Genomic DNA, 24,670 nt, shown 5'->3' on the forward strand with positions numbered 1-24,670 from the left:
GGACATGACTCTATTTTTATCCTAAGTAGAGGACATATTTATCTACATCGCGCGTAAGGACGCGCATCACGGTATGTAACCGGGTTCCTCTTCCGACGTGGGTAGCGTCCGCCGCCGACATCTTGAAGTTCTTCTGTTGGAGCATCGACATCCAAAAGAGCGATAGTGCTTTGGGCTTGTCCAGCCACAGATAGCGTTGTAGTTGTCACGTTTGTGACTGCATCTTCAGATGGTTGATGGCGCCTTGGTTGTCTACATAAAGAAGAATGATCTACCATGGTTGGTATTTGGGTCGACTCATCCGAGTGACCGCAGCTGCTGCGTCCTAATTCCATCCTAACTTCTGTCGCGTCGATTGGAGCAGAAATAGTTAGATTCTTAAGTTGCGGCGTAAGCGTGGGCCGAGAACTTGAAGTTGAAGAATTAGGTTCATGGGCTGCTTGTGAGTCGAGAGTGATAATAACTTGAGCTTGTTCAGCCACATTGTGTAACGATCCGTCAGGACCGTCAGTCATTTCACTTGACTCTAAAGGCTTCCCTTCAGTAGTAGTTGATCTTGTCGAAGGCTGTATTTCGGGTATTTCAGCGATTTCATGTTGAGGTTGTTGATCATTGGAAGGTGGAGCTAAAATTAATTCCGCTGCATACATTTTGTGGGGTCCCTCTTCCTTTTGGATCCAGAGAACACCCGGTGATATAATCCTAATCACAGGGTAAGGTCCAGTTCTAGAGGGTGCTAATTTAGCGTTGTAACGTTCAGCGGCGTTAGAGGGCCGTGTATTTTTGGCATACACTAAATCTCCTACCTTGAACGGTGATTCCATGATTGGCCCTGCATATCGCTTTTGATACTGGGCCTGATTTCTAGACACTTGTGCCTCGCGCTGAGCAGCTGATAAGATTCTTTCGTTCTCTACGACTGGACGTAACTGCCATTCTCCTGGACGACGAATCTCACGACCAAAAGTTAGGTAAGCAGGAGTAAAACCAGTGGCGGCGTTCCTCCTGCGGCGAAGTCCAAATAGTAATTTGGGGAGTTGCTGATCCCAAATTCGTTGGTTTCCATCGTGTAGACGAAGACGCAGGCCTTTCTTTATTTCTTGATTCCGGCGTTCGGTGGGATTCGCTTGTGGATGGTATTCTGGTGTTGTCCACAACGTACAAGCCCACTTCTCACCCATCTCGGTCCACAGTTTGCTACGAAACTGAGGGCCGTTATCGCTTAGAATTTGGTTTGGATAACCAAAACGGGAGAAAACTTCTTGTTCCAAAATTCTGACGATGGTCGAAGCATGAGAGTTGCGTATAGGGAATGCTTCTACCCATCTCGAAAAAAGGTCGGTGACAACGAGTATAAAACGATTGCCCTTAATAGATAAGGGATAAGGACCCATAAGGTCCAAGGCTACGGTTTCCCACGCAATCTTAGGTTTACGGGGTTTCTGTCCAATATTAATCCGACGATGAATTGGTTTGGAACAGAGGCATAAATGACATTTGGCGACGTAACGTCGAACATCTCGACCTACACCCGCCCAGAAAAAGTGCTCTTGGATGCTGCGGGTAGTTTCTTCGGCTCCTGGATGTCCCGCTAGCGGGACGTCATGATATTCCCATAACACTCGTTGCTTCAAGGTTTCTGGAACTCGTAGTTGCCAGCGGTTGTTACTAGGCGAATATTTCCAAAAACCGCTTTCATCCAAGTAGTTTCCTTCGTGGAACGCTCTCTCTCGTTCTGTAGTGGTTCCGTTGTTTTCGTAACCGATCCATTCGTTCATTTGACGGCTGATAGTCGGGTCCGATTGTTGAAGTTCCACAATTTCTTCTTGAAGAGTCGTTCCGTAGATGGCGTTGATGACTGGCGTGGTTTCTTCAGTTATTCCGGATATGCTTTTTACCGGACATTCTATTCTTTCCAGGTCGGCCTCGCATGGAATTCTTTCTAGAGGGTCGGGATTAATTGCGAGTGCTCTGGGCAACGATCGGTCTGCCTTCGGCGTATGTTCAACAGTAAAGTTGAATTCTTCAAGGAGAATGTGCCAACGGGTTAATTTGGCTCTCGTGTTTTTAACCTGATTAAGCCAAGAGAGAGACTTTATGTCAGTTCGTAAGATAAAAGGCCGATCTTCTAAGTAGGGGCGATACTTCTTAAATGCCCACACAATTGTCAAACAACTTTGCTCGTCAGGTGGGTATCGCGTTTCTACAGGGCTAAATTTCGCGCTGGAATAAGAGATCACTTTCCTCTCTCTTGCTTGAGGTTCCTGGAAAAGGACGGCTCCCATTCCAATGTCACTAGTTTCCACTTGTAGGATAAAAGTCAGGTTCGGATCCGGTCGACTCAATACCTGGGGTTGTTTGAAGACTTCCTTAATAGTTTCGAAAGCTTCTTGATGGGTTTGGGTCCATTTGAAAATTTTTTTAACAGACAGTAGATCGGTGAGAGGGGCTGTTAGGTTAGCGTAGCGGGGCACGTACTCCATCAGCCAATTGCAGGTTCCCAGAAAAGAAGCTAATTGTTTTCTAGTTCGCGGAGGTGAGGCATTTTGAATGGCGTCAATATGGCGTGATTGAGCCTCGTTGCCCTCGGAGGTAACTACGTGACCTAAATATGGCAGGTTGTTTTGACCAAAGCGACATTTGGCCGGGGTACAAATAAGACCAAAGGTCATAATCCTTTCCAACACCAATGCGAGGTGTCGAATGTGTTGATCCCACGAGTCTGAATAGACGATAATATCGTCTAGGTAAGCAACGCAAAAATCACCCCAGTAGGAGGCAAGTACCTTTCTCATAAGGTTCTGGAATGTGCCAGGTGCGTTCTTTAAGCCGAAAGGCATTACTCGGAATTGGTACTGTCCTCCGTCGGGCGTGGAAAAAGCTGTGAATTTTTTAGACTCGGGAGACATAGGTATTTGCCAGTATCCACTTTTAAAGTCTAAAGTGGAAAAAATCTTGGCTGTTCCTATAATTTTTAGGATTTCATGGATTCTGGGTAGGCACTGAGGAGCGTCTTCAGTTTGGTCGTTTACTGGGCGGTAGTCAATACAGAGGCGGTACCCTCCTCCAGGTTTGTCCACAACTACTATGGCGGAGCTAAAATCCTGGGTGGTTGGTTCTATGACGTTCTGTGCGAGCATTTCTCGGGTCTCAGAATCGATAAACCTCTTCTTTTCTATTGAATACCGACGGGGTGCGGCGCGAAATGGCTGCGGGTTGCGTATTCTTATTTCATGACAAGCTGCTAAAGTTTGGCGCAACGGTCCCCCTTTATAAAAAATCGACTCGTATGTTTTAAGAATGTGTTCTATTTTATCTTTATATTGGGACGGAAGGGCAGATAAGTCGAATTCTAGGGGTTCTATAGGTCCAGTAAGCGATGCAGGTAAGGGTGTTAAATACACTTGTTGTCTACTCTTCTTTCCCAGATATAGACAATCAGCTCGGTGATCATGTTGGACCTCATGGTCCTTAAGCCAAGCTCTGCCCAAAACAAGATCAGCACGCAGTTCACTACATGCGAGGAAGGTACCTGGATAGCTTTGGCTACCGATGAGAGGGGAAAGTGTGATGGACCCGTGTAACTTGACGGAGGTTCCATTTGCAGCTAGCTTAGCATGAGAGGGACCAGGTTTAAGGACGGAACGTTCGTGAGCTGTTAGGACTGCTAACCTCACAAAGTTATGGGAAGCGCAAGAGTCTATTTCGGCCACGATTTCTCGATTACTGATACGCACTCGGGTCCGAGGTAACTCTTGCGAGAGCGAGTAGATCGCACTTAAGATTGGGATGGAGTTTCGACGGCCGTATTCGAGGTTGCAGCCGCCGACGCTCGCCAGTTTTCCGGAGGTGCTTGATTGCGACGCGCCTGAAGGACTGGACAGTCCCGGTGGAGATGGTATTCTGGGCAAAAGCGACAGGCTGGAGCTTGCTGAGGCCTTGAATTTGAAGTCTCTTGCGCTGGGCGTCGTTGGGGTTCTTCTTTGGTCGGAACTGGTTTGCGAGGAGCACAGTCAGCCTCGTCTTGCTCGGCCTTAGTCGATGCTTCTAGCAGTTCAGCAAATGATTGCGGATTTGTTGGGCGTACTAACCGCCTAAGAGTCGGTTTTATAGACTCGAGCAATAGTGTGGTCAAATCAGCGGCGGTTAGCTGAACGTGGAGTCGCTTTGCCAACATATATTTATGTTGCAGGAAAACAGCAACGGGTTCTCTATCTCCTTGTTTCTGAGAGTAAAGTGAGGCTTGAAGTCTCATGATCGCGGTGGTACCTGTGTACTTTTTAAGAAACAGTTCCTTGAAATCTTCCCAGGGTAGCGATAAATCTTTGTATACCGACCACCATTTCTGGGCGTCCCCCTTTAGTCCTTTATTAACAAGTTGGGTTTGTTGGTCAGAGTCCGTGCGTGCTGAGCAGAAATACTTCTCACAGTTGAGAAGAAATTTCTGAGGGTCTTCATAGTCGTTGCCGTTAAATTCAGGGAAAGGAGGGGCTGGTGATTGGAAAGCTCTAATCAATCCCAACCAATCATCGAATGACAGATTAGATGGCATTGCTAACGGGAAGGTCGGTGCAGATACTGCAGAGGTCGAGCCTGAGCCAGAGCCTGAGGTGTCAGACCCAGCAGGAGCAGAGACAACTAAGGAGCCTATAAGGTCATTTGAGGCTCCTCCTCCTTCCCCCCTTAAGAATCCTGAGGGACCATCCGAATTAGTGTTTATGTCCATTGTGGGGATCGTAGGATTTGAATTAATGTTGGGCGCCACCGGGTCTTTTGTAATGTTCCCGGAAGTAGTAGTAGCCGAGATATTAATTGCAGGAGATTTGTTATTTTCTCTATTTGCAATATCAGAAGTTAATGTTTCTGAAGAGTCAGAGGACGTCAAAGGTGATTGGGTCTCTGCGGTCTCACTAAGTGGAGGCTCAAAACGTGGAAGGTCGATGGAAGTGAGGTTGCTTAAACCGGTGAGCAGAGAGGTTTGTTTATTTAGACTAGTTCCTGACTCGCGATTAGGTGGCGGAGTGCGCTTAATGGTAGGCGGTGTGTGGAACAGTCTATTTGCTCTTCGACTGGGTAAATCTCGCAAATTTCTCTCGGTTGAATGGGACGGAGAAGAAGGGTGACTAGCTCGGTTTGGAGTTGGAGACATTAGGGTGTTGGATCCGTTCTGATATCCATCAGAACCTAAAGTGTCGAAACAATTTATGTGCCCCACGTTGGGCGCCAATTTGATACCGGTCACTTGTGGTGGAAGTGACTGGACCAACAGACAACTAACTATCTATACGAGAAAACGAGGAGCGCGAGAGAGAGAGACTCGCAACCTCGGAAAAGTGAAGTAAAATTGTAATGTGGGTGGGGATATTAGAACGAGGAGGAAACCAACCACGTTCCACGTTAAGACATTGACAACACAGTGAATTAGAGGAAGACAATGTATAATTTATTCATACTTTCTTACGTACTAATAATACAAGTGGTCTGTCAAATACTGTTGTGTGATCTTTGGGTGATAAGTGTGAGTGTGTGAATGTTAAAATAAAGTTAATAAATCGCAGACAATTTTTCGTCGTTTCGCTAACGGCAACTTAGAAAATGTAGGTCGCAGTCGCGTGGCCTCAGGCGTTCCTTCAGGGGAGTAAGGACCGCCGCTGAGGGGTGACGTTTCGAGATTCAAGACGTCCTCCTCAATTACCAATTCAGCTTCAGATGGGCTCTTCTCTTGCAGACGTACCTCTGGGGTTGGAGGTGATCGAGGTGGACTGTCTACAATGGGACTGAACGATCCTTCGCCCTCGTGGACTTTAACGTCTTCCGGTGCGACAGCTGACTCCTTCGTCGGGACCAGCGACGGCTGTGGCGGTTGGCTGATGGTAGGCCTGACTACGGCCCGTGGCTTGGGTCGGTTTGAGGACACGTAGTCGAAATAGTACCAGTTCTCCCGTGAAGCGAAGTTCGAAACTTCGGGACGAGGAAGTCGTGCTGGTTCTCTTACTTCCGGAACTTCAACTACTGGAGCTGGGGCGGCGGCAGCGGCGATAGGAGCGTAGACAGCTTCAGGCTCACCTCGACGGACGGTGACGTTGACGGTTGCGATACCGAAACGTGGCAGTGGCAACGGGAGAGGTGGTGCGTCCCAAGGGGCAGGCCTATTTCGTCTGAGACAATATTGTCGGTAAAGCCACTCGTCTCCTACTTGTAGCTGCACTTCCTCGATTGGCGCGGAAGGGCACTCGTCGAAATGCAAACCTCGTTCAGCCCAGTCTTGGGCCACTCGTCGTAAGGACCGCTTCTTACCCTGGGACAAAAAAAAACGGATGAGTGTGGTTGCTTAAGAACCAGACTCAGTGAGTGGAGGTGACATCGAGAGGAAACCAACTCGATGTTAGCGGTTACTCATATCGAGAGGAAACCAACTCGAATATGGGTTTCAGTCTAACGTCAAGAGGGAACCAACTTGATCCAAAAAATGTGTGAGATGGGTCCGAGAGGAAACCAACTCGGACAGTGTAGGTAATAATCGAGAGGAAACCAGCTCGATTATAGCTGTTACTCAATTTGAGAGGAAACCAACTCAAATTTAGAATGTGGATGTCAAGAGGAAACCAGCTTGACACCGCGTAAGTGTGATGCGACCGAGAGGAAACCAACTCGGTGTGTTATAATCGAGAGGAAACCAACTCGATTTTAATGTACTCAATTTGAGAGGAAACCAACTCAAATTTAGAATGTGGATGTCAAGAGGAAACCAGCTTGACACCGCGTAAGTGTGACGTGACCGAGAGGAAACCAACTCGGTGTGTTATAATCGAGAGGTAACCAACTCGATTTTAATGTTACTCTTCTTGAGAGGAAACCAGCTCAATTCAAGAGTGTGAGGGACGTCAAGAGGAAACCAGCTTGACTCCGTGTAAGTGTAACGTGACCGAGAGGAAACCAACTCGGGAGGCGGTAGAAGTAATGAACTTATTGAGAGAAGTATGTACTCACCATTGGAAGGTATTATGAATAAAGATGACAACAGCTTGTGTTCGTTTCGATTTATTAAACGAATGGTGATACAATGGTCGGTTCACTACGGTAACTCCCTGAGGGTGGAGATCCGCAAAAATTCTCTAAGTTTAAAATTTCTTTGAAAATTTTCTAAGTTCAATCTCTTCGAAAAATTTTCTAAGTTCAATTTTCCTGGAAAATTTTCTAAGTCCAAATTTCTTCGAAAATTTTCTAAGTCCAAATTTCTTTGAAAAATTTTCTAAGTCCAATTTTCCTCGAAAATTTTCTAAGTCCAAATTTCTTTGAAAATTTTCTAAGTCCAATTTTCTTCGAAAATTTTCTAAGTCCAAATTTCTTTGAAAATTTTCTAAGTCCAATTTTCTTCGAAATTTTTCTAAGTTCAATTTTCCTTGAAAATTTTATAAGTATAAACTCGGCGATTTATTCTAAGTCCGAAACTCGCAATTTATTCTAAGTACAATTTCAGAAGGTAGTGGTTAAGTTGAGCGGAGGAGGAAGACCAACCTCTAGGTGAGCTCAGGATAGAACTGACGTTTTGGTCCAGTGCATCAGCTTTTATCATCCGCGACTTTTCCAAAACGTAAAGTGGGAGAAATTTCTTAAGAGAGAGGGTCAGTTTGCGCTTGCGCTTCTTATCTTTGACTCCGCGAAATGCGCGTACGGTTCACGCGTTTCGCTTGAGCCAGAGGTAAAGTCGCGCGTCTCCTCGCGAGTTTCCCTCTATCTTCAAAGATTCTCACACATCCCTATTCTAATTAATTCTAAAACTTAATTAACAATTAAAAATAATAACAAAACGAAGTTCTTAATACTAAAGTGATAATTTAATATTTATAAAATAGGTTAAAATTATTCTTATACTTACGTAGTAATTATTATACCCTCGTAAGAATATATAATACCACGTATGTTGAATAACTTAAACTATTAAAATATTAGATTCCTCCTATATCTATATATGTTCCTGATTTAATATATAAAAATATAACGTATAGTGTGACTCGCGAACATCCATAATTTATAAAAAATAAATTGAAAATAGGCGCGGAAAAACACCAGGGTATTAGGAACTGAGAGAAAGTGGCAGGCGAAGCAAAGGGCCTGACGCGCCGGTGGTAGTGGAAAGCAAGTGAGTGGTAGACGGGAAAGCGTAGGCGGCGCGGGGAAGGAAGAAATTGGGCCGTACGCTTGGCAGCCCGCCAGCGAATGAGGGAAAGCGACGAACGTAGTGAAAGGGACGAAAGTGAAAGGGAGGCGCGTGAGGAAAAAATGGAGGAAAATGCAAGGAAAGCGCGTGGCCAATGGCTCGGCCAAAGACAGGGCTGCATGTTAGAATAAGAAGCACCCGATTTTCTTTACGAAAATTCTGTGTTTCTCTATTCTTATGCGCCCTTGTTACTTCCACCAGTGACGGTATCAATACTTTTCCAATCACTAATATTCTTTTACAATTTTTTAAAAATGAAACTTCATTTATTTCTATCCACAATTTTTTTTATTTTAACATTATTTTAGTCATTTTAAAACATTTTTATATTTTTGTCTATTCATTTTTCAATCACTTTTAATATTATATAACACTTTTTGACCAAAACAACAGTTTTTCAATCACTAAAACACTTTTCTAATCACTATAGTTCTTTTCCAATTTTTTAAAAATTAATTTTTTTAATTTCTATTTACAATTTTCATTTACTTGCTGAATTCATTCTGTCATAAAATTTTTAAACAAAAACTGGTTTTTAATCACTTTCTGTAATGGTTTTTAATAGGTTAGCACTTTTAATTTATTTAAATTAATTTCCTACTAATTTTTTACTCAAACATTTTATTTTTTGCTTCATATTTTAAAATGCTTTTCATCTGAGTCAATGAACGAAACTGATGTGATTCATTCAAAAATTAATAAATTTTTTCAATTTGTTATCATAAAACTATTCTTGAAAAGGGTTTTCAAACAATAGATAGACAACAACACGTTTGTTTTGATTTTGAAGTAATCTTTGAGGCATTTACCTTCTCTCTACTCAAAGCTAAAAGTTATTATTTTACAATGGCTTAAATAATTCTCAAAATAGAAAAAAATCAAGATAATTCAAGATAATTGAAGATTTGCAAAATTCTTAATAATTACTATCTCAGTGCCGTTCAGAGATATAGCGCAATCACCTTCGGAACCATACTTAAGGGAAAAGGAGCAAAAATTACAAAATTTTTGGGCGCCAGGTTCACCAATGAGCCAACGTCAACAGCAACAGTATTAGCAAAACTATTGTTTTGGAGGAAACAAGACCCTCACGTTAATTCCTCTTCAACAAATTTTACTTCAAAAATTAATCACAAAATCAAACAGAAATTCTCGAATCGTCGAACAGAAGCGAATATCAAATCAAAACATCTAAAACAAAATTTAGTAAAAACTCTACAAATGATTTACCGGGTTTTCACAGCATAATGTTGCTCGGGCTAACTCAAAAAAAAAGAAGCATTGGGCAAGGGCTTTGGTGAGAGTATTTCCAAAGGCAAAAATAATAAAACATAATTAAAATTAACAAAGAAAATATATTCAATGAATAATAATGTTGGCTTTACAAATGAACTAAATATTCGCTCAATTCAAACTAAATAACAAAATAAAATTAAACTAATAATTTCCGACATAATTCTCGAATGTAATATTCGTCTCAATTAATTTACAAAAAAAAGCAAAATAATCAAATAAAATCGTGAAATTTCATCATAAAACAAAAAAAAATCTCTGCTACTCAACAAAATTTAATACGCGAAATAAACTAAATTTTAGCGCAAATTGACTTGGTTCTAAACTCACTCATTGCACACATTCGATTCTCTAATTATTTCTAACTAATTATTATGCGACATTTTGAATTTAAAAACAGCAAAAGATCAGGAGGGAAACCGGGAGACATTACGAAATTTTAACAAACTCATAAAATACATAATAAAGTCACAAAATTAAAACAATGATTCGCTATGAAGCGTTTTAATTTAAGCTTGAAATTAGAAATCAAATGACAAAACCAAAAATTGTCGCAAAGAAAAGACCACGAGGTCGAAATGTGGCGTCATTTCGAAAAGAAAGCAAGAATTCATATTCTCTACGCAAAATAGTCTAAATTTAATCAAAGCAAACAAACGAGAATTTGAGAATATGTATTCTTTTTAACAATACTGTCGACTCACCAATATCAAGAATTGAGTGCGGACGGGAAGCTTCTCGTCCTGGACACCTTTTTCGTCGGCAATTCGCAAAGAAGAAAATCAAAATTCGATAGGGAGAAGCCCACGAAACTTTCGCAGAGCGAGTCTAAAACAGAGATGCCATTAGGCGGAGGAATTTCATCCCCACTCTTGCGCCATTTTACATTGACTTAAATGTAAAATGGTGCAAGAGTGGGGATGAAATTCCTCCGCCCAATGGCATCTCTGGACTCTAAAACGCAAGTGCCGGTGCTTTTGTCACGTTTTCTCATTAATTCGCCGGTAGCGTCGTGTTTCCTAGCTAACCTGACCTACAGCGGTCGCGCGCGCCATTGTTTCGAGGCAGCGCCGCGGCGGCAAATTCATTCAAATTTGAAAATTACAATTCTTAACAATATACTTAGTAAATTAATAATTTTCGTTCAATAAAATATTCACACAGCAAATCAAATTTTATAATAACATAAAAAAATCTTAATTTCAATGAAATAGCGTAACAATACTAGCGCGATAATCTAACTTCAAAACAATATTCAAAAATAAGGAAAATTAAATTCGAAGCAAAATCAAATTAATAATCAATTAGAAAAATTGATCCAATAATTAAATTAATTAACAAATTAATTAATTAACAGAAAAAATAATCAATACTCAAAACAAATAAATTTTCAAAATTACAAAAGCAAGCAAAATAATAAGCAAAAGTTAAATTAACGCAATGTTAATTTCAAAATAGCAAAACAAGCAAAACAAAGCAAAATTAGTTTTACGCGAGCGATTTACAAATACGGTGATCAGGAACTCTTCTTCTGCTGTGGAACGATAGATTGGTAGGAGAGGTTGCCTTCCAAGGAACAAATACCAATTTCAAAAGTGTAAATGTGTGGCCTCAAACAGCCAACCAGAGCATCGAACAGCCAGTGTGGTGAATGGTTGGACAGTTAACCTCCAAATATCCAATATCGTTCCTCCTTCGGATCTCAGAACACAAATCCAAAAGAGAATCGCTCGTGACAAACATAAAAAAAAATAAAACAAAGCAGTATACAAAAGATAAAATAAATCGCATTTTATCGAGGTCGAGTCGCAGAGCAGAGATTTTCGCAGAAAAGTGTCCAAAAGGAGAAACCTATGATTTTTCTAAATTTTAAATTCAATTGTGACGCGACCCCAAGAAAGGTACCTAAGAATAGCAAACGAATTATAGGTTGGGTTCGAGTTAGATTTATCTTGATTAAAAGTTCATTTTTAATTATTTGAATTTGAAACCAATATTCATTAAATATTTTGAATATAATAAAGACTTGAAGACCAACAATTTTTAATTATTAATTGATTCTCTTTCTCTATTTTTACTCAAAAAATTTAAAACATAACCTCAAATTTTTTGCTTCTTAGGTACCTTTCTTGGGAACGCGTCACAATTAATTTTACTCGGATGTAACGTGTAAAAATATTCACGTTACAATAGTACAATATATTATTCATCATCTAGCATGAAAATAGTGGTTTTCTTCTCTCGTGTCTCGAACTCGGTTCCATTCATTTTTCAATCGAACGATAACTATCTCTCTGAAACAAAAATTATAAAATTGTAATTTTTTCAAATATATCAAGAATATGTATTTTTGCAATATAAATTTGACGTTATTTTCAGACTTAATTGTGGTGGTAGCATCAATGGTGGTGCTATCAGTAGGAAGCAACGGACAAGTATTCGCCACTTCGGCTATTCGAGGCATAAGATTTTTACAAATTCTTCGAATGCTTCATGTCGATCGACAAGGTGGCACTTGGAGGCTTCTTGGTTCCGTCGTCTTCATTCATCGTCAGGTACATTTTTCTCCATTTTATAAAATTAATTTCCCTTTATTTACACGATTTTATTCTAAATTTAAAAACGTATAAAAAATTTTATTTTCTCGAGAGCAAAAATGTTTGAAATACAAATGTTTTTTCATTTTTGCAGGAACTTATCACGACTTTGTATATAGGATTCTTGGGGCTCATTTTCAGCAGTTACTTTGTATATTTGGCAGAAAAAGATGCGATTGGACCAAATGGAGAGCAAAAAACGGATTTTGCGAGTTACGCTGATGCACTTTGGTGGGGAGTGGTAAGTTTAATTCGCATTATAAGCATACACTTTCTTATTAGTAAAACGAAACTTCCTTTAGATATGTATTTTTTTTGAAGCTCGAAAAAAAAATTAGATGCGAAAATTAAAAATACTCTATCTTATCTTTTACAAGAGAGTAATAAGAGTCCTTGTATATCAACTAATTAAAAAAAAAGAATTTTTCATTTTTTTCTTGTTTCCATTTTTAGTTTTTTCTTCTATTCATATTTTTAAAGAAAAAAAATTTATATTATAACTATCATTATTCATTGTAGGAAAATTTCACCGAACAATAGAATCCACTTTAATTAGAGGAAGTTACTGTCGACTAAAATATGCATTTAGCTCGCGCATAAAGCAAGCGACTGACCTTTTGATTTTCTTTATTTACGGAAATCCGGATTTTAGCTGAAAAAAAATAAATTGACCTATATACAGATCAAATCAATTTGTAATTCACGATTGATGCCTTTTTTTCCGAACAATAGAAAGAGCGAGATATTTACTAAATGCTTGAATTAATTAAATGAAAAAATGCGTTTTAGAAAGAGGGAAAATTTTTTTCCCTCACATATATGTTCATTAAAGAATTTTTTTTTATTTCACATAAATTGTCACTTTTTTATATTTTACAATTTTTTAGAATATTTAATCCATAATCTATTTATAAATGTAAAACGGTATAATTTTTGCTTTAGATTCGAATGAGTCAGATTTATTGAAATTTTTACAAGAAAACATAGACATAGACTCGTTAAATATCTTTAGATTGGTTGCAGAATGAAAAATTCATATTTCTTCGTATACAATTTTTAAATCGTGCTGGTTATAGAATCAACATAGTGAAACAGTTACGATTAAAGTCGAGACAGTAGTCACTAACCTTGTACGAGTTTTCTTATAAAATTGATAAGTCTCTTTTCCTATAATTATAAGCAACAATGTAAATAAAATTTTGTCGATTTGCAGTTTATTTTTATATTCAGTCGGTCGTAAGAACGCATAATTATTTATAGGTTATGTCTTTTGGAATTGTCAAAAGCATTTTTTAAATTATATTGATTCGAGAAAAAATTTTTGAAAAATGAAATGATTATAGATTTAATATTTCTGACAATCATTTTATTCATTAAACATTTATGTACTAGAAATGAGAATGTTTATTAAAATTTCTTACACAATTTTTTTTCATATCACTAAGAGTTGTACCACTTTAATGGGCTTTCTACAACAACGTTTCTTCGTCGATACGAATAAAATACACAAAAATGCACAAATCCTGTTCTTCCGGGTTGACGGCGCTTTCGAAAGTCGTAACGTATCTATAAAAATCTTGTTAGTTCGTGACGTTACTCATATGTCATGAACTGACGTTTTCATAGACGTATCTTGACTTTTTATTATTTTGATTACTACAAAGAAATATTTCTATATTTTAGACATCAGGGAGCAAAAAAATTAATTATTATTAATTAAAAACATCTTTTTCTAATGAAATATGTATTTATTTTTGAAGAAATTAAAATCATATTGAATCATGAAAACTAACACAAACGAATTAACTAATTTTGATATTCTGAATATTATTAATAATTAGCAAATGTTACGCACACTAGCGAGCGGAACGTGTTATTCAATTTATTATTATGTAAATTACAAAATTTTTTATTTTCAAATATGAATTTTTGAATAATTTAAAATTCAATTATTAACTAATTTACTAATGAATTATTCTCGTTTATTAATTTCGAAAATTTTAATAAAAATCTTCGCAAGAATTCAATTATTTTCATAAATAATAACATTCCATTCTTCGTAAGAATTCAATTATTTTTATAAATAGTACAATTTTTTGCATAAATTCAAATATTTTTAAACAAAATTTTAATAACATTTTACAAACAAATACAATTATTTTCTAAAATTTCAATAAATCCTTCGAAAGAATTCAATTTTTTCTTAATTCGTTATTAAATCTTTGCAAAAATTCAATTATTTTCAAAAAAATTTTACTACAGAATTCAATTTTTTTCTTTATTATTCAATTAAAATATTCTTCAAAAAAATTCAATTATTTTTAAAAATTTTAATAAATTCTTCAAAACAATTCAATTATATTTATGAATAGTAAAATTCTATTCAAAAATTATAAAATTATAAATTATAAAATTTTTCAAAAAAATTAAATTATTTTTAAAAATTTTAATAAATCCTTCGAAACAATTCAACTATACCTATTTATAAATAGTAAAATTCTGTTGTAAAATTAAATTATATTTAAAACAATTTCACGAAAGGTTTCAACTTTTTCTTAACTCGTTATTAAAATTTCAAAAGAATTCAATTATTTTCTAAAATTTTTGTAAATTCTTATAAATAAATAAATATTATAAATTCTTAAAAAAAAATTTAATTATTTTTATAAATAGTAAAATACTTTGCAAAAGTTCAATTATATTCAAAACAATTTCACGAAAGAATTCAATTTTTTTCTTATTCATTCTAAAAAAATTCAATGAAATTAAATTATTTTTTTAAATTTTTAAACAATTTCATGAAAGAATTCAATTTTTAACAATATTTTCTAAACTTTCAATTAATTCTTCAAAACAATTTAATTATATTTATAAATAGTTAAATTCTTGTCAAAAACTCAATTATATATTAACAAAAATTTCACAAAATAATTCAATTTTTTTTTCTTAATTCGTTATAAGATTTATCAAAAAGAATTTAATAATTTTCTAAAATTTTAATTAAATTTAGTTATTAAATGTTTAATTTCAGTTATTAACAAACACGATTATTTAAAAAACTAAAAAAAATTTTTTCATAAAATTTAATTATTTTCAAAATTTTTAATTAACATATATTATAAAAGAAAATCCATTGTTTAAAAAAATACAAAGAAATTCCATAAAAAGAATTTAATTATTAGAATTTTTAAAAATGTTAATAAAATTCTTAACGAGAATTCGATTATTTTCCTAAATAATAAAATTCTTCGAAGAAATTCTATTATAATCAAATTTTTATAACGATTTTGATAATTTATTCTATTAATTAATAACAGTTTGTATACGTTTCTATGAAAAGAAAACTGTTGTAGAAAGCTCCTTAGACGTTTCTGAGAAATTTAAGTCCTATGCACAATACATTCGCAAACTTGGAGCATGAACTAGAAGAGGTTGTTCGCAAACGACTTTTGCGAAGCTATTGTGCGTTGGCCTTAAATTATTATTTTTATTCTGTTTAGACCTTTTGTACATATAACATTCGCATACATTTGAGAATAGGTGACTTAATTTACAGTACTTACTTTAACTTTATACTTTACGTTCACAAACATGGATTTTACATCCTCCTTTGTCCTCATTTTCTGACTTTATGTATTATATAATATGTGTTGAAAATCGAATAACGATAAAAACAAATCACTTCATCACTATAAATTTATGTTTACTGAGAGACATTAACGGTCCATCTGTTTGTAAAGCATTATTATAACTATCAATATTCGGTAACCATGGAAACGTTTGCAAGACTTATTTAAAAATTTCTATTCCTGATAGTATTTTCCTCATCACTTTTAGTGTGTTAATAATCAAATTCATATTCTTCGTTATTTTTCTTTAATCTATTAGAGATATTAGTCGCATTCTCATTGTCTAAAATGTACATTAATAATGGTAATATTTCCGGAAACAATACCAAATACCAACCAATAGGATTTTATATTTCTGTCAATGTGGAGCATTAGATAGAAAAAGGACAGAACTATATATGTCCTTTACTTTCTTATGCATATCCGTTACCGCAACTTTTATCCTATGAAAAAGTCAAGTTTATTTCTGATTGAAAAACAGTGCCCAGCAGAAGTCTCTAGACTTCTTAAAAGACACATATATATATGGTATACTTGATTCCATAAATATCTCTGACATTTCAAAATAACGAAGACAAGTTAAAAATACAAGAACCAAAGTGCTGCAATCACCGAAACAGAGAAATGCATTAAAAATTAGTATGAGTGAAAAAAAATTATAAATAAGAATATGTATTTCATGTGCAAAACAAATATAGAGGGGAAAAATTATTTTTGATTTTTTTTTGTAAATTTCTAATTGTAATTGATCAATTGATATATTGAAGGGTGCTTTTGAGAAGAGAACAGGGGAATTCCGTTGAGTAACGTCTAAACATCAAGAGTTCTCCAGATTCACACACATGTCTCCACTAATATATATAATGCAGTGGCCTTTATGCTCTAATAGTAAGATAGGTGGCGTTGATTATTATGACAATGAAGCGTCGACGAACAATTTCATAGAGATAATTACAGCCCAGTTGTTCTTGTTCTCTATTACAGTAATCGATCGTTACCTTTATACCTCTCTTCGAAAATTGAGAGGAACACTGAGCATTCACTTAAACATCCTCACTTTCCTTATGACTGCGCTTTGATATTTACATCAAAAACTTTCAATGTATATGCGAATGATCGATTTTCTCCTCGAGCATTTTCTCACTCCAATACCTCTTATCACAACATTCAAATACTCTCTTTCAATTATTATATATATTCAATTTGCAATAATTCCTTAAAACGCCGGATAAAATCTTAAAATCTTAGATTAAAAATTATCAATGTTGTTGATGAAAACTATTGTGTCAATTCTTTAATTTCTTAACTTTTTACCTTTTTTCAGATTACTGTGACGACAATAGGTTATGGCGACACGGTTCCACAAACTTGGATGGGGAAAATTGTCGCCTCGTGTTTCAGTGTCTTCGCAATATCTTTTTTCGCACTTCCAGCTGTGAGTTTTCATTTTTATATATTAAATTTGTATTCTAATTTTTTTTCTCTTTTCCAGTCATTATATTTTAACTCTTTTACATTACATTGTCGTTAAAGTTACCGTCAGTTACCGTAAACGACATTTAGAAAAATGCTTTAAAATTTGCGAATTTTTTTGTTCATTATTTAAAATTGTGTTCAGTGTCAAGAGAATTAACAAATCAAGAATATGTTCGCAAGATTAAAAGTCCCAGCTGAAACGAATGATGAAAATCGACTTAAAATGTGCGAAAAAGTATTGTACTTTATCGTGAAATTAAAAAAGAACCAAATTTACGTACTGTTAAGTTACCAGATTATTCAAATTTTAAAGTAAGAGATCCTAACACAAGATCAAGAATTGATAAACAATGTGATTTTGGTTTTTGTGATTTAGGTAAAACGGGGTCACAACAATTTTGCGAATGACACTCTAAGTATTGTAAATAATACATTGAAAAAGTTTAGTAAATGTCGAACGAAATGGGTAGTTGACAAATCTCATTTTTTTAAGAACACAAATCATGTGAATCACTTAGTAACACATATTAAAGAAGATCTTTCAACAAAACAAAAAGAGCAATTAGTTAGCGAAATAATTAGAAACCTTCCTGATTCGACATCTCAGTCTCAGGAAAGTAATCCTCAACAGTTGAGAACGTCTTAAAAACATGGACGATCAATAAGAGAGTTTTTAAATTCACCAAAGAATGAAGGAAAAAATGGTAAATAAATATTTTCAAGCGAGAAGATCGGAAAGACATAAAGTTGCCAAGAAGATGGAAAATCGTATCTTAAACGAAAATCCAAGTACGTCACGAGAATTATTAAAAAGACCTGCGTCAAAGTATTTTCTGTTATTATTATAATTCTTATTATTATTATAAACACAAAAGTTATATTATTTAAATTATACAAGGTTATCTTTGGTTAAAATATTATTGCCTTATTATGTGTCAGTTCACCGACGGATATTTTAAACGAATTAATTAGTTCTTGAATTGAAGTTAAAAATTTAATCAAGGAAAAGCAGAAGAGGCGGAAAATTCTAGATGGAGTTTACGATTTCGATTATAACTCTGAGGAAAAATTTAAATTTGCAAAATTTAAGCTGTGTTTATCAACTAAAAATATTGTACAAGTTTTAAAAAAGAAAGGTGGGAATACTACGGGAATAATACGACATCTAATAAATCATCATAATGAAGAATACATAAAAGTTTATCTGGACTCTAAAAATGACAACGCACAAAATGTACAAAAATTGGCTTTCGGCCAAATTGGCTGAAATTTCGGGAAGATATTCTTTGAGATGTTCTGAACAAATTATGTATGGGGCAAATTGACCCAGAAAGAATATTTTTCGAGTTACATGGGGGTAAAATCGAGGAAAATATAAAAGCGTAAAGTATTCACATTTTAGAAATTCTGAGGTGCTATTATGTGACTTTACTCATCTGATTCACTTTTAGGGTCAGTTAAGCTTCTTTGTATTAGGAATATCAGTGAAGAAATAGTAAGAGTTAAATAAATGCGATTTAAGAGTGAAGTAAACGTCCAATCTAAAAGATAGTAATGTAGGATTAGGATAGAAGTGAATAAATGAATAATCTGATTAACTTTTAGGGACAGTTAAGCTTCTTTGTATTAGTAATGACAGTGAAGAAATAGTAAGAGTTAAATAAATCCGACTTACGAGTGAAGTAAATGTCAGAATGGTAGAATATTAATGTAAGATTAGGATAGAAGTGAATAAATGAATAATCTGATTAACTTTTAGGATCAGTTAAGCTTCTTTGTATTGGTAATGACAGTGAAGAAATAGTAAGAGTTAAATAAATGCGATTTAAGAGTGAAGTAAACGTCCAATCTAAAAGATAGTAATGTAGGATTAGGATAGAAGTGAATAAATGAATAATCAGATTAACATTTAGGGTCAGTTAAGCTTCTTTGTATTAGTAATGACAGTGAAGAAATATTTTAAGAGTTAAATAAATGCGACTTAAGAGTGAAGTAAACGTCCAATCTAAAAGATAGTAATGTAGGATTAGGATAGAATAAATGAATAAATGAATAATCAGATTAACTTTTAGGGTCAGTTAAGCTTCTTTGTATTAGTAATGACAGTGAAGAAATAGTAAGAGTTAAATAAATCCGACTTAAGAGTGAAGTAAATGTCAGAATGGTAGAATATTAATGTAAGATTAGGATAGAAGTGAATAAATGAATAATCTGATTAACTTTTAGGATCAGTTAAGCTTCTTTGTATTAGTAATGACAGTGAAGAAATAGTAAGAGTTAAATAAATGCGATTTAAGAGTGAAGTAAACGTCCAATCTAAAAGATAGTAATGTAGGATTAGGATAGAAGTGAATAAATGAATAATCAGATTAACATTTAGGGTCAGTTAAGCTTCTTTGTATTAGTAATGACAGTGAAGAAATAGTAAGAGTTAAATAAATCCGATTTAAGAGTGAAGTAAATGTCAGAATGGTAGAATATTAATGTAAGATTAGGATAGAAGTGAATAAATGAATAATCTGATTAACATTTAGGGTCAGTTAAGCTTCTTTGTATTAGTAATGACAGTGAAGAAATACTAAGAGTTATATAAATGCGATTAAAGAGTGAAGTAAACGTCCAATCTAAAAGATAGTAATGTAAGATTAGGATAGAAGTGAATAAATGAATAATCTGATTAACTTTTAGGGTTAGTTAAGCTTCTTTGTATTAGTAATGACAGTGAAGAAATATTTTAAGAGTTAAATAAATGCGACTTAAGAGTGAAGTAAACGTCCAATCTAAAAGATAGTAATGTAGGATTAGGATAGAAGTGAATAAATGAATAATCAGATTAACTTTTAGGGTCAGTTAAGCTTCTTTGTATTAGAAATGACAGTGAAGTAATAGTAAGAGTTAAATAAATGCGATTTAAGAGTGAAGTAAACGTCCAATCTAAAAGATAGTAATGTAGGATTAGGATAGAAGTGAATAAATGAATAATCAGATTAACTTTTAGGGTCAGTTAAGTTTCTTTGTATTAGAAATGACAGTGAAGTAATAGTAAGAGTTAAATAAATGCGATTTAAGAGTGAAGTAAACGTCCAATCTAAAAGATAGTAATGTAGGATTAGGATAGAAGTGAATAAATGAATAATCAGATTAACTTTTAGGGTCAGTTAAGCTTCTTTGTATTAGTAATGGCAGTGAAGAAATAGTAAGAGTTAAATAAATGCGATTTAAGAGTGAAGTAAACGTCCAATCTAAAAGATAGGAATGTAGGATTAAGGTAGAAGTGAATAAATGAATAATCAGAATAACATTTAGGGTCAGTTAAGCTTCTTTGTATTAGTCATGACAGTGAAGAAATAGTAAGAGTTAAATAAATCCGATTTAAGAGTGAAGTAAATGTCAGAATGGTAGAATATTAATGTAAGATTAGGATAGAAGTGAGTAAATGAATAATCTGATTAACTTTTAGGGTCAGTTAAGCTTCTTTGTATTAGTAATGACAGTGAAGAAATAGTAAGAGTTAAATAAATCCGACTTAAGAGTGAAGTAAATGTCAGAATGGTAGAATATTAATGTAAGATTAGGATAGAAGTGAATAAATGAATAATCTGATTAACTTTTAGGATCAGTTAAGCTTCTTTGTATTAGTAATGACAGTGAAGAAATAGTAAGAGTTAAATAAATGCGATTTAAGAGTGAAGTAAACGTCCAATCTAAAAGATAGGAATGTAGGATTAAGGTAGAAGTGAATAAATGAATAATCAGAATAACATTTAGGGTCAGTTAAGCTTCTTTGTATTAGTCATGACAGTGAAGAAATAGTAAGAGTTAAATAAATCCGATTTAAGAGTGAAGTAAATGTCAGAATGGTAGAATATTAATGTAAGATTAGGATAGAAGTGAGTAAATGAATAATATGATTAACTTTTAGGGTCAGTTAAGCTTCTTTGTATTAGTAATGACAGTGAAGAAATAGTAAGAGTTAAATAAATCCGACTTAAGAGTGAAGTAAATGTCAGAATGGTAGAATATTAATGTAAGATTAGGATAGAAGTGAATAAATGAATAATCTGATTAACTTTTAGGATCAGTTAAGCTTCTTTGTATTAGTAATGACAGTGAAGAAATAGTAAGAGTTAAATAAATGCGATTTAAGAGTGAAGTAAACGTCCAATCTAAAAGATAGTAATGTAGGATTAGGATAGAAGTGAATAAATGAATAATCAGATTAACATTTAGGGTCAGTTAAGCTTCTTTGTATTAGTAATGACAGTGAAGAAATAGTAAGAGTTAAATAAATGCGATTTAAGAGTGAAGTAAACGTCCAATCTAAAAGATAGGAATGTAGGATTAAGGTAGAAGTGAATAAATGAATAATCAGAATAACATTTAGGGTCAGTTAAGCTTCTTTGTATTAGTCATGACAGTGAAGAAATAGTAAGAGTTAAATAAATCCGATTTAAGAGTGAAGTAAATGTCAGAATGGTAGAATATTAATGTAAGATTAGGATAGAAGTGAGTAAATGAATAATCTGATTAACTTTTAGGGTCAGTTAAGCTTCTTTGTATTAGTAATGACAGTGAAGAAATAGTAAGAGTTAAATAAATCCGATTTAAGAGTGAAGTAAATGTCAGAATGGTAGAATATTAATGTACGATTAGGATAGAAGTGAATAAATGAATAATCTGATTAACATTTAGGGTCAGTTAAGCTTCTTTGTATTAGTAATGACAGTGAAGAAATACTAAGAGTTATATAAATGCGATTAAAGAGTAAAGTAAACGTACAATCTAAAAGATAGTAATGTAAGATTAGGATAGAAGTGAATAAATGAATAATCTGATTAACTTTTAGGGTTAGTTAAGCTTCTTTGTATTAGTAATGACAGTGAAGAAATAGTAAGAGTTAAATAAATCCGATTTAAGAGTGAAGTAAATGTCAGAATGGTAGAATATTAATGTAAGATTAGGATAGAAGTGAGTAAATGAATAATCTGATTAACTTTTAGGGTCAGTTAAGCTTCTTTGTATTAGTAATGACAGTGAAGAAATAGTAAGAGTTAAATAAATGCGATTTAAGAGTGAAGTAAACGTCCAATCTAAAAGATAGGAATGTAGGATTAAGGTAGAAGTGAATAAATGAATAATCAGAATAACATTTAGGGTCAGTTAAGCTTCTTTGTATTAGTCATGACAGTGAAGAAATAGTAAGAGTTAAATAAATCCGATTTAAGAGTGAAGTAAATGTCAGAATGGTAGAATATTAATGTAAGATTAGGATAGAAGTGAGTAAATGAATAATCTGATTAACTTTTAGGGTCAGTTAAGCTTCTTTGTATTAGTAATGACAGTGAAGAAATAGTAAGAGTTAAATAAATCCGACTTAAGAGTGAAGTAAATGTCAGAATGGTAGAATATTAATGTAAGATTAGGATAGAAGTGAATAAATGAATAATCTGATTAACTTTTAGGATCAGTTAAGCTTCTTTGTATTAGTAATGACAGTGAAGAAATAGTAAGAGTTAAATAAATGCGATTTAAGAGTGAAGTAAACGTCCAATCTAAAAGATAGTAATGTAGGATTAGGATAGAAGTGAATAAATGAATAATCAGATTAACATTTAGGGTCAGTTAAGCTTCTTTGTATTAGTAATGACAGTGAAGAAATAGTAAGAGTTAAATAAATCCGATTTAAGAGTGAAGTAAATGTCAGAATGGTAGAATATTAATGTAAGATTAGGATAGAAGTGAATAAATGAATAATCTGATTAACATTTAGGGTCAGTTAAGCTTCTTTGTATTAGTAATGACAGTGAAGAAATACTAAGAGTTATATAAATGCGATTAAAGAGTGAAGTAAACGTCCAATCTAAAAGATAGTAATGTAAGATTAGGATAGAAGTGAATAAATGAATAATCAGATTAACATTTAGGGTCAGTTAAGCTTCTTTGTATTAGTAATGACAGTGAAGAAATATTTTAAGAGTTAAATAAATGCGACTTAAGAGTGAAGTAAACGTCCAATCTAAAAGATAGTAATGTAGGATTAGGATAGAATAAATGAATAAATGAATAATCAGATTAACTTTTAGGGTCAGTTAAGCTTCTTTGTATTAGAAATGACAGTGAAGTAATAGTAAGAGTTAAATAAATGCGATTTAAGAGTGAAGTAAACGTCCAATCTAAAAGATAGTAATGTAGGATTAGGATAGAAGTGAATAAATGAATAATCAGATTAACTTTTAGGGTCAGTTAAGTTTCTTTGTATTAGAAATGACAGTGAAGTAATAGTAAGAGTTAAATAAATGCGATTTAAGAGTGAAGTAAACGTCCAATCTAAAAGATAGTAATGTAGGATTAGGATAGAAGTGAATAAATGAATAATCAGATTAACTTTTAGGGTCAGTTAAGCTTCTTTGTATTAGTAATGGCAGTGAAGAAATAGTAAGAGTTAAATAAATGCGATTTAAGAGTGAAGTAAACGTCCAATCTAAAAGATAGGAATGTAGGATTAAGGTAGAAGTGAATAAATGAATAATCAGAATAACATTTAGGGTCAGTTAAGCTTCTTTGTATTAGTCATGACAGTGAAGAAATAGTAAGAGTTAAATAAATCCGATTTAAGAGTGAAGTAAATGTCAGAATGGTAGAATATTAATGTAAGATTAGGATAGAAGTGAGTAAATGAATAATCTGATTAACTTTTAGGGTCAGTTAAGCTTCTTTGTATTAGTAATGACAGTGAAGAAATAGTAAGAGTTAAATAAATCCGACTTAAGAGTGAAGTAAATGTCAGAATGGTAGAATATTAATGTAAGATTAGGATAGAAGTGAATAAATGAATAATCTGATTAACTTTTAGGATCAGTTAAGCTTCTTTGTATTAGTAATGACAGTGAAGAAATAGTAAGAGTTAAATAAATGCGATTTAAGAGTGAAGTAAACGTCCAATCTAAAAGATAGGAATGTAGGATTAAGGTAGAAGTGAATAAATGAATAATCAGAATAACATTTAGGGTCAGTTAAGCTTCTTTGTATTAGTCATGACAGTGAAGAAATAGTAAGAGTTAAATAAATCCGATTTAAGAGTGAAGTAAATGTCAGAATGGTAGAATATTAATGTAAGATTAGGATAGAAGTGAGTAAATGAATAATCTGATTAACTTTTAGGGTCAGTTAAGCTTCTTTGTATTAGTAATGACAGTGAAGAAATAGTAAGAGTTAAATAAATCCGACTTAAGAGTGAAGTAAATGTCAGAATGGTAGAATATTAATGTAAGATTAGGATAGAAGTGAATAAATGAATAATCTGATTAACTTTTAGGATCAGTTAAGCTTCTTTGTATTAGTAATGACAGTGAAGAAATAGTAAGAGTTAAATAAATGCGATTTAAGAGTGAAGTAAACGTCCAATCTAAAAGATAGTAATGTAGGATTAGGATAGAAGTGAATAAATGAATAAT

The 24,670-nt window shown here is 33.8% G+C and overlaps 2 protein-coding genes across 6 annotated transcripts in view; one reads left to right on the plus strand and one right to left on the minus strand.

Annotated features, from left to right (window-relative positions):
* Positions 1-24,670, plus strand: part of LOC122498397 (potassium voltage-gated channel subfamily KQT member 1-like) — a 168,779-nt gene that overhangs the window by 102,187 nt on the left and 41,922 nt on the right. For all 5 annotated transcript variants that reach the window (XM_043606102.1, XM_043606098.1, XM_043606101.1 and 2 more), the window contains exons 5-7: positions 11,894-12,069; positions 12,206-12,352; positions 17,065-17,175. In XM_043606102.1, the coding sequence (XP_043462037.1) occupies positions 11,894-12,069; positions 12,206-12,352; positions 17,065-17,175 (434 nt within the window). The remainder of the gene's footprint in view (positions 1-11,893; positions 12,070-12,205; positions 12,353-17,064; positions 17,176-24,670) is intronic.
* On the minus strand, positions 5,178-7,113 carry LOC122498398 (period circadian protein homolog 1-like). Its single transcript, XM_043606103.1, has 2 exons — positions 6,991-7,113; positions 5,178-6,298 (listed from the first exon to the last, which is right to left on the minus strand). The coding sequence occupies exons 1-2, from the start codon at positions 6,991-6,993 to the stop codon at positions 5,534-5,536; spliced, it is 768 nt and encodes a 255-aa protein (XP_043462038.1). The 5' UTR covers positions 6,994-7,113; the 3' UTR covers positions 5,178-5,533.

The sequence above is a fragment of the Leptopilina heterotoma genome, unplaced genomic scaffold, assembly GCF_015476425.1.
Source record: "Leptopilina heterotoma isolate Lh14 unplaced genomic scaffold, ASM1547642v1 Lhet_15, whole genome shotgun sequence".
NCBI lineage: Eukaryota > Metazoa > Arthropoda > Insecta > Hymenoptera > Figitidae > Leptopilina > Leptopilina heterotoma.